The sequence below is a fragment of the Drosophila serrata genome, unplaced genomic scaffold (assembly GCF_035046125.1).
Source record: "Drosophila serrata isolate PLE 108 unplaced genomic scaffold, ASM3504612v1 contig_350, whole genome shotgun sequence".
NCBI lineage: Eukaryota > Metazoa > Arthropoda > Insecta > Diptera > Drosophilidae > Drosophila > Drosophila serrata.
Window position 1 is genome coordinate 251,422 of NW_028257248.1, and position 17,867 is coordinate 269,288.

At 45.6% G+C, this 17,867-nt stretch overlaps 2 protein-coding genes across 2 annotated transcripts; both read right to left on the bottom strand.

Annotated features, from left to right (window-relative positions):
- Positions 1-9,910: 9,910 nt before the first annotated feature.
- LOC147642807 (uncharacterized) lies at positions 9,911-12,847 on the bottom strand. The gene is made up of 5 exons (XM_086838595.1): positions 12,727-12,847; positions 12,028-12,429; positions 11,267-11,956; positions 10,825-11,205; positions 9,911-10,260 (listed from the first exon to the last, which is right to left on the bottom strand). The coding sequence occupies exons 1-3, from the start codon at positions 12,845-12,847 to the stop codon at positions 11,667-11,669; spliced, it is 813 nt and encodes a 270-aa protein (XP_086694721.1). The 3' UTR covers positions 9,911-10,260; positions 10,825-11,205; positions 11,267-11,666.
- LOC110185385 (uncharacterized) lies at positions 12,292-17,107 on the bottom strand. The gene is made up of 7 exons (XM_086838593.1): positions 16,709-17,107; positions 15,367-16,612; positions 14,176-15,314; positions 13,404-14,118; positions 12,923-13,349; positions 12,488-12,864; positions 12,292-12,429 (listed from the first exon to the last, which is right to left on the bottom strand). Exons 3-4 carry the CDS (start codon positions 14,553-14,555, stop codon positions 13,719-13,721), a joined length of 780 nt encoding a protein of 259 aa, XP_086694719.1. The 5' UTR covers positions 14,556-15,314; positions 15,367-16,612; positions 16,709-17,107; the 3' UTR covers positions 12,292-12,429; positions 12,488-12,864; positions 12,923-13,349; positions 13,404-13,718.
- Positions 17,108-17,867: the final 760 nt, after the last annotated feature.

Below are 17,867 nucleotides of genomic sequence, written 5' to 3' on the forward strand. Positions count from 1 at the left end.
CTTGGAGCCCACAGTGGCCGAACAAATTTGCTCGTCGCCAATGTTCGTGGTGGATGGTGATGGCGGTGCGAGGATGCGGAGGCATCGTGCTGGGTATGACTGCTTGAATGACGAAGAACAATGAAGGAATTAGTATAAGTATTTCGTATTGGAACTACGGCTTATGACTACGAGACAACACATAACGTCGAGCCATTGGATCTACTGGACAAGCGGAGGCGTCCATCGGAAGGAGGACAGCTTTGGCTACAGGGCGCTTAAGGAGCCCCCGCGCAGCGCGGATGTCGACCACACGAACGCGGCCGTCGGATCCTGGAAACACCGCATCGACTCTTCCTAACCGCCATTCATTGGATGGAAGGTTGTCTTCCTTAACCACCACCATGTCCCCGACACGGAAGTCTTTTGACGGGGCTTGTCACTTATTCCGTTTATGAAGTTCCTTGAGGTACTTTTCTTTCCACCGCAGACGAAATTGCTGCTGGAGAGCCTTCAAATGCTGCCACCGGTTAATAATGGACGTTGTGCCCCCCTTTATTTCGGGTTCCACCGTGGCTAGGAGGGGCCCTCCAACAAGAAAATGTCCAGGAGTAAGTGCCAATATGTCGGCGGGGTCTTCGGACATGGGAGCGATCAGGCGCGTGTTCAGACATGCTTCGATTCTCGCCAAGAGCATAGACAGCTCTTCAAACGTATATGTGCGCGTGGCCGTGGACTTATAGAACAGGGTTTTAAAGCTCTTGACGCCTGCCTCCCACAGGCCTTCCATGTGGGGTGCTCCCGGAGGAATGAAATGCCAGAGCAGCTGTTGATGGCAATAGGCGCTTGTCACAGCCCCTTTCACGCTTTGAAGAAAATCACGAGAGAGGAGGGCAGCCGCTCCTACAAAGGTTTTTCCGTTGTCCGATTGAACTTGGCGGGGTCATCCTCTGCGGGACACGAAACGGGCGAAAGCAGCTAGAAATTTCTTTGTCGTAAGGTCGTACGCTCTAAATGGATGGCTTTGGTGGCGAAGCACGCGAACACTAGAACATACCCCTTTGTAATCAGACAGGCTCGGCCCGTGTAGTTCTTGGAGTCGAAGGGTCCGGCGTAGTCCATACCGGTGTAGGTGAAGGGACGAGAGAACGAAGTCCTCTCCTTAGGCAACTCTCCCAAAAGTTGCGTCTGCACCCTCTTCTTGTGGATGACACACACCTTGCTCGAATAGATGACCGATTTGACCAAATTTCTCACCGTCGGAATCCAGATTTTGGAACGGATTAGACGGATTGTCAGTTGATTGCTGCCGTGTAGCGTTATGCGAATTGAGTGAATAAAAAAATGGCACAAGAAAACATGGACATAAGCGAGCAGGGTGATTCCCGCCGAAACAGAGATCGGGCCCCTTGGGGGCAGGAACAACTCGGGTCTCGTATGAATTGAGCCTGCGAGTTGGGGCGCTCGTGGGTGCCGATCTTTTGGCGAAACTGGCCCCGAACCGCAAGGCCTGACGTCGTCGATGGCCTCCAGGGTGCGATGCCGCTCTGTCAAAAAAGCATCTAACTCCCTCCATATTGGAATTTCGGCTTTGTTATGTATGGATTGCTCCCACAGCGATAGTGTTATGTTGTGTGTTCAGTGCTGGTCAACTGTCGAACGGGAAAATGGTTTCACAAATGCACTGTCTTGATCGGCAAAAAATAAAGCGATGACGGACGAAATGTATATCGAACTCGGAATGCGGGTTTAGGCAGTGCGTACGACGAACAAGCGGAATAGAGCTCACGGAAGGCTGGAGGATACGAAGGGAGCCAACAAAACTTAACCGAATGGAGGTACTGAGCTTAGATATGTATTTATTGTGAATTATTGAGATGAGGATTTAACCGCTGTGTTTTACCGACGGCGCGCGGTGCCTATATGATGTCCAACAAATTATGCGGCAACAACAACACGCACGGCCTCTGCAGCGGCGAAGTGGATACAACAAATAAATAAACACAACAAGCGCAGTTGCATCTGTGTGGATTGAATTTGGATGTTGGTTATACTGGGACTTGTCTGACACTTGGCTAACAATTCGAATGTCAGGAATCACAAGGCGCAGATGTTTAATTGTTCCAAGCCGAGGATCTGGACTACAAAAAAAAAAACTCGGTTCGGAACGAAGGAAAAAAAAAAGGGGAAAAAAACTCGCTGTATTATACCGACGGCGAGCGGTGTTGAAGAGCCGAACTTAAAAGCTCGGTACTTGGTCGCGAGGAAAAACTCGTTGCGTTATGCCGACGGCAAGCGGTGCCTATGTGAAGGCCCCAAGAACCAAAGCGGCAACAACAACAACACGACCTCTGCGGTGACGAAATTGAAAACAATTATAACACTTGCGTTTGCGTTTGGGTTTTGTTGCTAATTGTTATGTTCACTTTGAATTTTTTTAAAATTCTATTATCGGGATTAGTTCCTGGAATCGTTGACAGAAAATATATGAGCATGCATGTAAATAGGAACAATGTGTCGGGGCACAGTAAAGCGTCGAGAAGTGGACTGTATTAAATTCCGCGAACACAAATATGTTGTATGGACACGGCACAAAAGACGACAAAAAAATATCGCGGCAGCGGCGGGCTGTTCGGCGAACAAGTTGAACTCCCGAAACGAGTGCACACCGGCTGTCCGATATTATTATGCCTCCTTTTCCCGCAACACGATATCACTGTTCACAGTAAGGTTTTAAAATGCACCAAATTATGATGTGCAAGAGGTTAGCATTCGTGTTTGTGTGTGTATGTGTATATGGCAGTACATAGGCCTCTACCGTTGTCAAGTGATGGGCAACGGGCAATGGATGAAACGGCGAGCAAAAAGGGCGGCGCACACAAGCGGACACCGATGGAAATTTTCGAGGAACGGAGGCGAATAGAAATTGGAGTTCCTCAGCTGCCTTGGGGTCAGGAAAACGGACTGAGAGTTGACACGAATGACAGGGAGTGCGACCGAAATTGAGTGATCGGCCCACTGTTGCAGATCGGCAGCGAGGTTAGACAGAGAAGAAAAAAACTCGTACTTATCGTGGCGGACAAATGCCTGGAACTGCTGGTGACTTGTAGGATATCCTGCAGGAAATCCGGCTCGAAGGACCAAATGATTAGGGGGCGATCCTGCCCGCAAAGACTCGGCAATGGAGGCCCAAGAAATTCCCACGTCGCTGGCGAAAGAGTTAACCCGTCAGGGTTGAAAAAATAAAGGCGGGGGCGTCGTGGAAGTTTTCTGAGCGTCAGCTTTTATTAGCTGCTTACATGAGACTAACTAAAAGAGAAAAAAACGAGCTCCCGGTAGTTTTGCCTCGTTAAAGCGAGAGCCGGAGATCGGCAATAGTTGGAGAGCGAGCGCAAGCCGGGAACAAAACGCTCGCTCCTGAGCAGAGGCGGCACAGTGGGCCCCTCACGTAAACAGAGGTCATAAGATAGACTTTTAATATACAGGACCCTATACGGTAAAGAATATAGAACCTAATAATAATATAATATTTTGAAATACAAAAAATAAAACTCAGACAGTTCATAAGGATAGATAAAAAATTTTTATAGAATAGATTTTGTAGGATGGCCATCCTCCATTCGTAAGAGAAAAATAAAATTACATCAAATTTTTCTTTGATGTAACATGGGCTTGTCCTAGACTGTCATCAATAAAAATTCATCAACAATTAATTGATGATTCATCGACAATTCATCAACAAATTCATCAAAGCGTTTGAATAATGAATAATCTTATGAAACGGATTTGTAGGCTTTTAGCGAACGCAAGAAGAGAAACAAAAAAACACAGAATTTTCGCGCTTTTCTTGCTCGAGCTTTTTTCTAGTTCGGGCGCGCAAATCAAAACAAATTTGAAATACAGAAAATCATGTAACTAAATTTTATTTTCATATCTAAAAATGGTTTATTAACATAATATGAACATACAGAATATTTAAATATGTATGTATATTATATATTTGAATTATTACATATATATATTACATATTATTATTATTTAAATTCATAATTATATATGTATTTATAATTATTTAAATCAATTGACTAAGAAATAATATATATATACATATATATAAATAAATATATACATAAATTATATAAATAAAATAAAATAAATGTAAAAATATGTAATAAATTCAACCGTGAAATTTTGCTGGCTCTAGAGCCATCACAAAAACATCGCTGCATGTGTGAGAGCGGCTAGTTCTAGAGCGCTCTCTCGCTGGCTTTTGAACGAAATGTGAGAGAGCCTGGAGTCTGTTAAAAAGCCAGCACGAAAAAATCGTGTGTAAAAAAATCGTATGGTGTTACGAATCCTCCACTCCATACACTCTTCGGTACAGCGTTGGTGGGTTACATTCAGAAATTCGATTTCGATATACCTAGAGTTAAAATGGCTCATGTAGTTTTTTTTTTCCCGAAATCCGTTAACGGTAATGCAACTAAAGAATGCAACGGAAAACTGGTTGCTTGCCGAGCAACTGCAAGATGAAGCTTTGGCAAGGTTGTCAAAAACGTATGAATTGCGCTCTAAAATACTTTTTCGCAAAATTCGAAGACACGGTGGAACGCAGCCTCCCAGTAGTAACTACATTATTATATATTATTATTATTATTATTATATTATCAGCCGGGCGCTCATCCTGGGTGAGCGCTTCAAATGTCGTACCTGTGCCTCCTTGTCGCTGACTGCGACTCAACTGACGCTGCATGCGTCTCCTTGTCGCTGACTGCGACTCAACTGTCGTCTCCACTACGTCGCTGCCTGCGACTCCTCAACTGACGCTGTCTGCGTCTCTCTCGGCGCTGCCTGCGACTCCTCAACTGACGCTGTCTGCGTCTCTCTCGGTGCTGACTGCGCTCCTCTACGTCGCTGCCAGCGACTCCACGACTGACGCTGTCTGCGTCTCCATGTCGCTGATTGCGACTCAACTGTGGTCGGCGCTGACTGCGCTCCTCTAAGTCGCAGCCTGCGACTCCACGACTGACGCTCTCTGCGTCTCCATTTCGTCGCCGCCTGCGACTCCTCAACTGACGCTGTCTGAATCTCTCTCGGCGCTGACTGCTCTCCTCCACGTCGGTGCCTGAAACTCAACGCTGTCTGCGTCTCCATTACGTTGCTGCCTGCGACTCCTCAACTGACGCTGTCTGCGTCTCTATTACGTCGGTGCCTGCTACTCCTTGTCGCTGACTGCGACTCCACTGACGCTGTCCGCGTCTCCATGTCGCTGACTGCGACTTCTCAATCCACACGTGGGACGCTTCCTGCGGTTCCAAGTTGTTCTTGCAGTCTCTATCGGACTGCGAATAAAAGGAGTTGTCCTCGACTCCCAAGTTGCTCCTGCAGTCTCCCTCGGACTGCGAATAAAAGAAGTTGTCGTGCGTCCCTTGGATTTGCCCTTATCGGCTCCACATCTCTAGTTCCCGCCAAACAAAGGGAACACCCCTGGCCCGAGGCCACAAATGATCACAATGGTCACAAATGATTGCAGTGCTTAATAAATTTTTCATAATTTAGACTCAATATATGAACGCAAAAGTTTGGCTACACAGTTGTCCGTCCGCTACTTTCGCTAAAAGTAAAATTCGATATGGATTTGATAAACCATTTTAATATATTTGATGATCTAAACACAGAACTTTCTGCATCTGGCGCGAAATTAGATGACATGGACAAGGTCAGCCATCTTTTGATTTCTCTACCCGTTTCGTATGATGGCGTCATTACCGCCATTGAAACACTAGTAGAAAATAATTTGACTTTGGCTTTCGTCAAAAATAGATTACTTGATCATGAAATTAAATTAAAGCAAAAATCTAAAGATACAAGTTTAAAAGTATTGCAAGCTGTGAATAAAATAAATAAAAAGTTTCAATATATAGAAAATAAATTTCATTATAAAAATAATAAATTTCAAGATAAAGTTTAATTTAAATCCAAATTCAAATTTAATAAACAAAAATGTTTTTACTGTGGCGAGATAGGGCACTTAAAGAAGGATTGCTATAAGTATATGAGAAGAAAATATGAATAATAAAGAAAAACAGGCACAATTGGCTCAAGGGCAAAAAGAGACAGAGAGATCTGGTTTTGCATTTATGCTCAAACGTCACAATAACATTTCCTATTGGATTCGGGTGCATCTGACCACTTGACCAACAACGAAAATCTACTCTCAAATGTTTGTCATCTTGAATCACCAATAAAACTAGCTGTTGCAAAATCGGACGAATTTATACTTGCAACTAAAAAGGGATCAATGGAATTGCTAACTGATACTTTTATTAACGTTACCCTAAATGTTGTGCTATTTTGTCCTGATGTATCACAAAACCTTATTTCTGTTTAAAAGATGCAAGATGCTGGTTTTACGATTGTATTTCATCCAGTAGGTGTACTTGTAAGTAAAAATAAAATAAATATATTGGATGCACATTTTATTGATAATGTCCCTTCTGTGAGATTTACAATACCTAAGAATGAATTTGTTTCAAGAAAAACAAGAAAGGAAGCTAACTTCGGCACGCCGAAGTTTATATACCCTTGCAGATAGAACTTCTATGAATAGGAATCCATACAATATAAATTATATATATGTGTTAAAAAACAATGAAGTAATACCTGCTTTCATTTCATTCACCTATACATATTATATTTTCAGTTTTACATTCACAGATTTGCATTTTTCCTCTACATCAAACGATCGTTTGTATGTATGTATATGATACAATCGTCAAATTTTCATGAAGTTTGACACAAAATATAATATATATATAATATAAAATGTCTATACCTCAAATTTGCTGAAAATCTGTTGAAAACCGAAAAAGCTATAATTTTTAATTGTATTAATTTCTGGATCGCTCCTATGGGAGCTATATGATATAGTAGTCCGATTTTCATAAAATTTTCTGCAAAATTGTAGAGTTTAGTAAAATGGCTATATCTCAAATTTGATCCAATTCTATTGAAAACTGAAAAAGTTAAAATTTTTTTTGTAAAAATTTTCCGATCATTCGTATGGCAGCTATATGATATAGTCGTCCGATCCGGCCCGTTCCGACATATATACGAGTGAGGGAAGGCTAACTACAAAGTTTCATTAATATAGCTTCAAAACTGAGAGACTAGTTTGCGTAGAAACGGACAGACGGACAGACTGACAGACGGACAGAAGGACAGACGGACAGACGGACAGACGGACATGGCTAGATCGACTCGGCTGTTGATCCTGATCAAGAATATATATACTTTATATAGTCGGAGATGCCTCCTTCACTGCGTTGCAAACTTCTGACTGAAATTATAATACCCTGCAAGGGTATAATAAATTATAACATATGGCATGAGAGGTTAGGGAATAGAGGTCAGGAAAATTTTTTTTAAATTAAAAACCACAATTTATTTGAAGATACTAATTTGCTAACTAATGTTAATTCAGTTAATGATTTATGTGAAGCCTGCATAAAAGGAAAACAAACTAGGCTTCGTTTTGAAAAGGTTAAAAATAAAGATCACACAGATAGGTCATTATTTGTAATACATCCCGACGTCTGTGGTCCGATAACACCTCCAACAATAAATATAAAGAACTATTATGTTGTTTTTATAGATCAATATACACATTACTGGTAACATATTTGTTAACTTACAAGTCAGATGTTTTTAGTGTATTCAGGGATTTTATTTTAAAAAGCGAAGCCCATTTTAATCTGAAAGTAGTTAATCTGTACATAGATAATGGGAGGGAATATTTATCAAATGAAATGCGAGAATTTTGTGTTGAAAAAGGCATCAGCTACCATCTAACAGTTCCACACACACCTCAGCAAAATAGTGTATCCGAAAGGATGATAAGGTCTATAACTGAAAAAGCTCGTGCTTTAGTTATAAGAGCCAACCTACAGAAAAGTTTCTGGGGTGAAGCTGTATTAACAGCAACGTATTTAATAAATAGAAGTTCAAGTAATGCACATAATGATTTATTGAAAACACCATATGAAATGTGGCATAATAAAAGGCCAAGTTTGAGATATTTAAAAGTTTTTGTTTCCACAGTATATGTTTATATTAAATTACAAAAAAGAAAGTTTGACGAAAAGTCATGGAAAGGTATACTTGTGGGGTTGAACCTAATGGGTATAGATTGTGGTGTGTTGAAAAATACATATTTGTAACAGCAAGAGATGTTGTTGTTGATGGAACAAATATGGTAAAATCTAAAGCTGTGGTTTAGGATGGTATGCATCCTAATAATGAAGATGGTGAAAGTGTTCAATCAAATATTGATAATGAAAATGTCCTCAACAACAAAAGGAAATCTGATCAAGCAGATGAACAGCCTAGTGATATGGTAAAATTTGAGAATGCCTATCCAGAAATAGGCATTCTCAAATTCTACCATATCACTATCTATATTTGGTGAAAAGTCTTATGAAAAGAAGACTTGGAATCGCAGATAAATATTAAAACAGGTGATCGAATAAAGAATAAACCAAAAATATCTTATCAAGATTTAACAAATAATTGTGTATAATTAAGAGAAAGGGTTCTTGCTCTTTCTCTCGGCAAGGGCAATGAAAAAGTAACGGCTGGAGTCTGGAACGGAGGAAAGGAACCGGGCTATAAAGGGAGGTGCGAGCGGAAAAAAACGAGAAGAAAGATCTGGATGGATAACGTGTGTGAGTGATTTTCGAGCGGTCAAAGTCAAAAAGAAAAAACGTGATCCCGGAATCGGGGTGGACGACGTAACCGATCGCCACCCAGTGCCGTTGCCTGAGCCGTCGCCTCAGAGCCACCCAGTGCCGTTTTCCTGGAGCCGTCGCCAGAGCTGCTGGCCACCGCGTCGCTGAATCCGCCGGCCAGAGTGACCGGCGCAACCCAGGTCCGCCGGCCCACGCAAACGTCGGAGCCGTCGCCGCCGCCGCAGCACAGTTCCGCCACCCAGAGTAGCTGGCCGAGCCACTGCAGGAGATTGCCGTCAGCTGCTACCATCCGGTGAGTCCGTTTCGGATGGGACGATAAAAGGGGCGGATTGCCTATTAGTTTCTTCCCAGGCAGCTGCCGCCGACCTGCCGGCTGAAATAAAAAAATAAATTTAGTTTGTTATTGTTAGGTGTAAGGTATTAGTGTGTTTGTCTCACCCTCCGGATTGATCGTATCCTGGGTCCGGGATTGGTGTAACCCATGCGCTGCAACCAATAGGGGAACGGGGAAGAAGCCATTAGTAAGCTCTCATTTTTTTTGAACGCCGACTCTAGGCTATTTCTCATGGAGCTCCAGCAGGGATAGTAGGGAAAAGTGAGGGAAAATTTGTTAGCCAATCGGCCAATTTGTGGCCGAAAAGCTTCTCCTCCGCCAACGTTGTTGGGCCCCCAATAAAAGGCAGCTTTGGCGCAAGCGCATCCCTGGCTGAGGCCACGTTCTCGCCGTGGACGAGTTGGCGCCTAAAGTAATATTTGTAAATTTGTTAAATTTAAGATGCAAAACAATAATAATCAATAGTCAGTAAAAGATTTAAATGAGCCGTTACAAAATGGCTCCCAAATCTAAAAAAATAAAAGAATAGCGACGTCTCGAAAGGCCACGTCCTAGGTCATTCAGCCCTCGCATTCGGTGGCTTGCGAGGCCTATATTACGGTCTGCAACTGCACCGAGGACCGGGGACTGGTGACCAAGGCGTAGGATATTCGTTGTTTTTATTTTTAATTAGTTTCCCAGTCAGAACGGGAGGCTTGGTCCGCAGAAAAATGTACAATTGCTCCAGGGCACAGTTCACCAAGGGTGCTGCGGTGGCATCCGGGCGTGGGAACGACGGATTCGCATCCCTTAGGCACAGACCGTGCATAAAGCACGAGTCAAGAACCACTGTGATATAAACTGTGATATATAGTAGATAGGGAAACAAGTGTTTATTTATATTAACGTAAAGTTTGTTTGTTTCAATGTTAATGTTAATGTTAAAGTAAATATTGTGCAGATCCTTGGGTTTTTCTGGTGGATGAGGCTTCCTGGGATCAGCTTGTTGGGGAAGTCGCGACCCGCAGGTCTCACTGCGCGCTGCGCGACCACCGCAATCTGAGCCTTGAAGTCCCAGGCATCAAAGAAAATCCTACGGGATACTGCTGAAAGCCGATGTCCTTAACTGGCGACTTTCAGCACCGCTGAAAGTTAGCCCAGTTGACGAGCGGCCGAAGTCGAAACTACTGGGACGAATTGTGATGATCGGCTCCATCTCCCCTGAAATTTAGAAACGAAAAGAGAAGTTAGTGAATTTTTTTGGTTGAGTACGCAGGTAAAAGAAGATTTATTTATCTATTTATTCGTAAATTTATTTCTCCATTTATTTATTTATTTATTTATTTATTTATTTATTTATTTATTTATTTATTTATTTATTTATTTATTTATTTATTTATTTATATATTTATTTATTTATTTATTTATTTATTTATTTATTTATTTATTTATTTATTTATTTATTTATTTATTTATTTATTTATTGCGTTATTTAATTTATTTATTTATTTATTTTTTTGGTTGAGTACGCAGGTAAAAGAAGATTTATTTATCTATTTATTCGTAAATTTATTTCTCCATTTATTTATTTATTTATTTATATATTTATTTATTTATTTATTTATTTATTTATTTATTTATTTATTTATTTATTTATTTATTTATTTATTTATTTATTTATTTATTGATTTATTTATTTATTGCGTTATTTAATTACATATTTGTTGCATTTGCATTTAGGAATTAAAGAATTGGATTATGGACAGGGACAGGGGAAATAATTACCAGCTCAGGTCGAAGGGTCCTTCAGCCCAGGAAGAGGAGTTGTGGTCTACAGATAGGGAGGGTGCTGTCGCGCACGCGCCACCGCGCGCCTCTATGGGGTTGCCGAGGACACCCCCTTCTCGGCGACAAGACCAACAGCTGGAGGAGCCGGAAGAGCAAGCAAAGACTAATTTGCTAGACTTCGAGGCGATCGGGGCCACAGCTGACCATCTGATGGGAATGGATCCCGCTCAGCGGGCAGTACATTTTCAAGATCCGCCCGTAGATTCCACGGCCAAGTCGGCAGTGAACCTCGCCCTGGCTCAGGCGGCGGAAACATACCGCAAGACCCAAGAAGACGGGATCAGCCAGAGCTTGCGGGACGAGATGCGGGCCGGGTTTCTGGAAATGATGAAGCTGATTAATGAAGTTTTGAGACCCGCCACAAAGCAGCAGCACTTACCTGGAGGGATCAAGAGTCAGCAGCAGCAGTCGACAGCAACAGGACAACAACAGCGCCCACAGCAGCCACCACCTCCGTTTGGACGAGCGAGGGAGCCCGTGCACGACGCCCGCGGATCGGTACCCAGGCATGGACAGACGTCCGCCGGTCATGCAACGAGGCCTACGCCACGAGTTCCGCCGAAGCCGCCCAGGAGGGCGCCAGATCCAGCCGAGATCTACTCATTCAGCCCCGACGGTTCCACCGAGGTTGAGGAGACGCGTTGGGGTGGACAGCGTTGGTCGGAACTGGCGTGTCGAGGACCGCCGCGACGGCGGATTCCGTGACGAACGGACGTACGTCAACAGGGATGCAGGAGTCAGTTCCCAGGTCACAAGGGTGGATAGGTGGAACGTCTGGTTCAGCGGTGAGGACGAGCGGAACCACATCGAAGGCTTCCTGTTTCGCTTGGAGTACCTCCAGAGGCAATCGCGTTGCTCATGGGCCGAGTTGTAGGGACTTGGAGTGGTGGACAGCTGGCATCAGCTACGCCGAGCGCTGCTAGATCGGGTCCAGAGCCACGAGACGGAGCATTAGCGGATGCATCAGCTACTGCAGCGGGAGCAGCAACCCGGGGAGAGCGTAGATGATTATCTGCAAGCGATGCAAACCCTTGCTTCTCGCCTGAGGAAGCCGATGCCGGAGCGTCACCTGGTTAAGGTGATGAAAAAAGGGTTAAGAGAAGGGATCGCTCGCTTCATGTATGCGATGGAGCTACTCACTGTGGATGAGCTGCGGCAGGAGAGCCTCGAGGTGGAGGGTACCTTCGGACGTAGAGCTCGGGCCCAATTCCCACCACCAACGCGCTACCAAGGAGCGGAACGGAACCGAGACAGCGAGGCGTTTGCTCCACAGCCAGAGGAGGATGAAGCAAGCAACCACTGCAAGTGCAGGAAGTTCAGGAGCGGCCTCGAAATCCTTTCCGGCCTGGCTGCTGGAATTGTGGAGCCATGAACCACGGTTTTCGGGATTGCGGGCAGGAGCTGAAAAAGGTTTTTTGTTTCCGTTGCGGAAAAGCCGACAACGTTGCTCCGAAGTGCCCGAATTGTATGGGAAACGGACGGCGGGGCGATCCCAGAGCGGAAGGGGCTCGCCCAACGCGGAATTCCGCGCAGTAGGAGACCCTAAAAATAACAAGATAGGCGTTAAGGATAATTCTAAAAATAATTTAAGATACTTAACCTATGAAGAGCGCATGTGACGGTATTTAGAGGCCAGGAACCGAATCTTCGAGGAGCATCAGCTGAGCGGCATGCGTGAGGTCTCCCGGACGGTTCGAAAGGCACGAGATCGGTTTCGGAAACGCCAGCGTAAGCGCCGAGAAGTCGTCGCGGCCGTCAAGCGGGGCGGCACCCAGGATCCCAGACCGTTCGCCCGAGTAACGATCTCAGGCCAGCAGCTGAGACTGGTTTGTTGGACACCGGGGCGAGCGTCAGTCTGCTCGGAAAAGGCTGCAGGGAAACTGGTGGACGCGATGGGTGTGCCGGTGCAGAGGTACTTCTCGGTGGTGCGAACTGCCGCTGGAGAGGATCGGTCGATCATCGGCCGGATAGAGGTACCTGTGGAGTAGAAAACCTTTATTTCTATCTGTGTCCGTATCTGGAACAGGCGGCATACCTCGGCGTCGACTTTTGGCGGGCGTTTGACTGGCTCCGGCCGTAGTTGGAGATATCCCGGTTCAAGGGGTGAAGAAGGCCGAAGAAGTTAATGCCAGGGAGATGGAGCACTACGCTGACCAGGAAGATGACGACAAGAAAAGATCGATCAAATGCATTTCATCTCCAGCGTGGATTTGAAATTTGCGTTCTGGCAGATCGAACTGGACGAGAAGAGCAAGTTGTTGACGGCGTTCACAGTTCCTGGTCGGCCTCTCTACCAATTCAGGGTGATGCCTTTCGGGCTCTGTAATGCGGCACAGAGGCTGGTGAGACTCATGGATCGAGTAATCCCAGCCGAGATCCGATCCAACGTATTTGTATACTTGGACGATCTGGCCCCGGACATCGAGACGCACTTCCGATACCTACGACAAGTCGCCGAATGCCTAAGAGAAGCAGGATTAACTAAATCTAAATTCTGCTTCAAGTCTTTGACTTACTTGGGTTTCGTCGTGGGTGGAGGTCGTCTGAGCATGGATCCCGGTAGAGTGGCGGCAATCAGGAGGATGCCGGAGCCGAGGTCGATGAAGGAGGTGCGCGCGTTTCTGGGAACAGCAGGCTGGTATCGGAGATTCGTTCGAAACTTCGCAACGCTAGCAGCGCCGTTGACTGAATCCCTCAAGAAAATTGGGAACAAGTTTTCATTGAGTCCGGAAGCGCAGCTGGCAGTGGAAGCCTCTAAGATGGCGCTAACCACAGCACCAGTCCTGGTGCACTCCGATTTCAAGCGGCACATTTATATTCAGTGTGACGCATCACACATCGGGGTTGGAGCCGTTCTTTTCCAAAAGAACGAGGACAACCAGGAGCATCCGATAGCATTCTTCTCGGCGAAGATGAACAAGCACCAGGTGAATTACACCGTCACCGAAAAAGAGTGCCTGGCAGCCCTCCTGGCGATCCGGAAGTTCCGACCATACGTGGAAGGCATGCCGTTTACGTGCATCACGGATCACGTTAGCTTGAAGTGGTTGATGTCCATGAAAGATCTGTCGGGACGCCTGGCCAGGTGGTCTCTGCAGCTCCAGGGTTTTAACTTTACAATCGAACACCGAAAAGGTAGCGAGAACGTGGTGGCAGACACGCTTTCGCGATGCGTGGAGGAGATCTCGGTGGACCTGACAGAGTTGCTGGGTTTTGAGACCACCGAATTTGCTGGAAATGAGTACCAGGAGTTAGTCGAAGAGATTCTGGGCATCGAGGATAAGTTACCGGATCTTAGGATTGAGGACGGGCTCATCTTCAAGCGAACCTCCCCGGCAACTTTGGACGACGAGGCGGACGGATCGGCGTGGAAGCTCTGGATACCGCAGAGTCTGACCCACAGCCTGATAGAGCGAGCCCATACGGACCCAAAGGCAGCACACGGCGGAATGGGGAAGACCATGGAGATCCTTCGGAGGCAGTTCTACTGGCCCGGGATGGTGCTGCAGGTTCGGGAATTTGTTCGAAGATGCCAGGGCTGCAAGGAGTCGAAGGCGCCGAATCACCGTATGATGGTCGGAATCGGTGAGCGAGTACAGACTGAGCGGCCATTCCAGAAGCTGTACATCGACTTCCTTGGCAAGTACTCGGGGTCGAAGAAAGGGCATGCCTGGATCTTCATTGTGGTGGACCACTTTTCCAAATACACGTTCTTGAAGGCCATGAAGGAAGCAACAGCCTCAAATGTAGTGGATTTCCTCATAAACGAGGTCTTCTACAAGTTCGGGGTCCCAGAGATCGTGCATTCGGACAATGGACGACAGTTTGTGTCGAAGATTTTCGAGGAGGCCATGGAGAGCTTTGGAATTCGGCACTTAAAAACTCCGATATACTCTCCACAGAGCAACGCAGCGGAGCGAGTGAATCGGAGCGTTCTGGCGGCTATCCGAGGGTTCCTGGAGAACGATTATAGGGAATGGGATGCCTACCTTCCCGAGATCGCAGTGGCCCTCCGGAACGCAGTCCACTCGGCTACGGGCGAAGCACCGTTTCTCACGCTGTTCGGACATCACATGTTCCTGCATGGTTCTAGCTACCGATTGGCCAGGAAGCTGTAGTCTCTGTGCGACCATGAGATGGCCGGTATGCCAACGGCTGACAACTCCGAGTCGTGCAGGAGAAGGTGCGCAAGTGTCTGGAGGCCTCGTACGATCGTTGTCGCCAACGCTATAACCAGAGGGCCAGAGAGTTCGCCGCAACACCAGGCCAGGAGGTGTATCGCCGGAATTTCGTTCTCAGCGACTTCGGAAGGCAATTTAACGCCAAGTTTGCCAAGAAGTTCCTCAAGGCCAGGGTGGTGAGAACGATAGGAAGCAACGCGTACGAGCTCGAGGACATGCAGGGCCGAAAAGATATCCGCGTGTGACCTGGAAGAGGGATCATACAGTACACATGGACCAGACACTGGAGAAAGGGTACTTCACGTAAGACGTGGGCCCCGCGTTGGGCACCGTACGGAACTGCGCTGGAGATACAGATCCAAATGCTCCCAATGATCCTGTCGAGCCGCTGGAAGCCGGGAGCAGCTCCCCATATCCTTGGGTGTTGTTGCATTTCGGGTGGGAACGGGCTGAAGGACTATCGATATATCGATAGGGATAGGGGGAATTGGTAGGACGAGGAGGGGGAGAGGAAAATGAGCGAACCGGTGAAGTTCGAATGCGTCCTAAGAGAAAGGGTTCTTGCTCTTTCCCTCAGCAAGGGCAATGAAAAAGTAACGGCTGGAGTCTGGAACGGAGGAAAGGAACCGGGATATACAGGGAGGTGCGAGCGGAAAAAAACGAGGAGAAAAATCTGGATGTATAACGTGTGTGAGTGATTTTCGAGCGGTTAAAGTCAAAAAGAAAAAACGTGATCCCGGAATCGAGGTAGACGACGTGACCGATCGCCACCCAGTGCCGTTGCCTGAGCCGTCGCCTCAGAGCCACCCAGTGCCGTTTTCCTGGAGCCGTCGCCAGAGCTGCTGGCCACCGCGTTGCTGAATCCGCCGCGGCCAGAACGACCACCGGCCAAAGCTGCCGCAACCCAGGACCGCCGGCCAGAGTGACCGGCTCAACCCAGGTCCGCCGGCCCACGCAAACGTCGGAGCCGTCGCCGCCGCCGCAGCACAGTTCCGCCACCCAGAGTAGCTGGCCGAGCCACTGCAGGAGATTGCCGTCAGCTGCTACCATCCGGTGAGTCCGTTTCGGATGGGACGATAAAAGGGGCGGATTGCCTATTAGTTTCTTCCCAGGCAGCTGCCGCCGACCTGCCGGCAACCCTTAATACCCGGCACCAAACCAGAGCGGGCTGAAATAAAAAAATAAATTTAGTTTGTTATTGTTAGGTGTAAGGTATTAGTGTGTTTGTCTCGCCCTCCGGATTGATCGTATCCTGGGTCCGGGATTGGTGCAACCCATGCGCTGCAACCAATAGGGGAACGGGGAAGAAGCCATTAGTAAGCTCTCATTTTTTTTGAACGCCGACTCTAGGCTATTTCTCATGGAGCTCCAGCAGGGATAGTAGGGGAAAGTGAGGGAAAATTTCTTGTTAGCCAATCGGCCAATTTGTGGCCGAAAAGCTTCTCCTCGAAAAGCTTCTCCAACGTTGGTCCCCAATAAAAGGCAGCCTTGGCGCAAGCGCATCTCTGGCTGAGGCCACGTTCTCGCCGTGGATGAGTTGGCGCCTAAAGTAATATTTGTAAATTTGTTAAATTTAAGATGCAAAACAATAATAATCAATAGTCAGTAAAAGATTTAAATGAAAATGGAGTAAGTTTTACCTGGGGGGAGATGGACCAGTCGCCAGACCGCCTGGAGTAAGCTCCGGCCCGCCGGAGATGGGTGATGCCCCGAAATGTGGAGGAGGCATCACTGGATGGGCGGAATCAGCCAAGCCACAAATTCGACCCAGCAGCTTAATTTCTGTTGTTTGTTTACATTTTTGTAATGTTTAGTGATGACACTTGTAGTTTAGTCCGAGACGTCCGATGAATTCGGTATTTTAAATTGTGCGGACTGCGGGCATTGGGTCGGACCCAGCCCTGGGCACCCTGAGCTAGATCGGAGTTGCCCAAGGAAAGGCAGTTCCGTTACAATAATATAATATGGAAAATTGCAATCCTGTTAAATTTCCTCTGCCAACTAAACTGAATCATATTGCTCTTAGCTCAGATGATAAGTGTGATGTCCCACTTCGAAACATAATAGGATATTTAATGTATATTATTTTATTTTTTTTTTTTTTTTTTTTTTACTTTTGTGTATAATTTCTTTATTTCCTCCAAGAATGCACTATTTATAAATACAAATGTGATTATAAAATATGTATATGTTGCAGACATTTAAATACCATTTTGATTTAGATCGTAAACCTGTATTACAAAGTTTTGTATAAAATAATTGCATATATGTACATATAAAGGGCATATATATGCAAGGTCTTTGCTTTGTTCTTTTATGTTATTTATTTTTAATAAAAAAGTTTTATTCACAGACATTTATAAAAGAAATAAATACACATCGACATGTATTTAAATATTCTTCTCTTTTGGCAAAAATATGGGTTATATACATTTTTTGAATAACTTACGTCCCTATGATTTCCTTACATCGAAGATGTTGTGTTTACAGCGATTTGGTTTTGTTTTGATCAGTTTCTAAACTAAAAACTAGGCAAAAATAAATGATAAAGAACCCAAGACGCTTCGTTGATAACTAACTAGATAGTTGTGTGTAGGTACATTGAAAGCTTTAAGAAACGAAAACAACAAACAATAAGTTTCGAGGAGTGCCCCAGATTAGCGCACGGTCTTCAGCTTCCAGCCCAGGAAGAGGTACGCCGACACCCTCAGCACCACGAAGATCACGATCAGGGCCACAATGTCCAGCGTAAAGTTCGTTATGTACAAGACCTGATTGACGTACCGTTAATTTTTTATG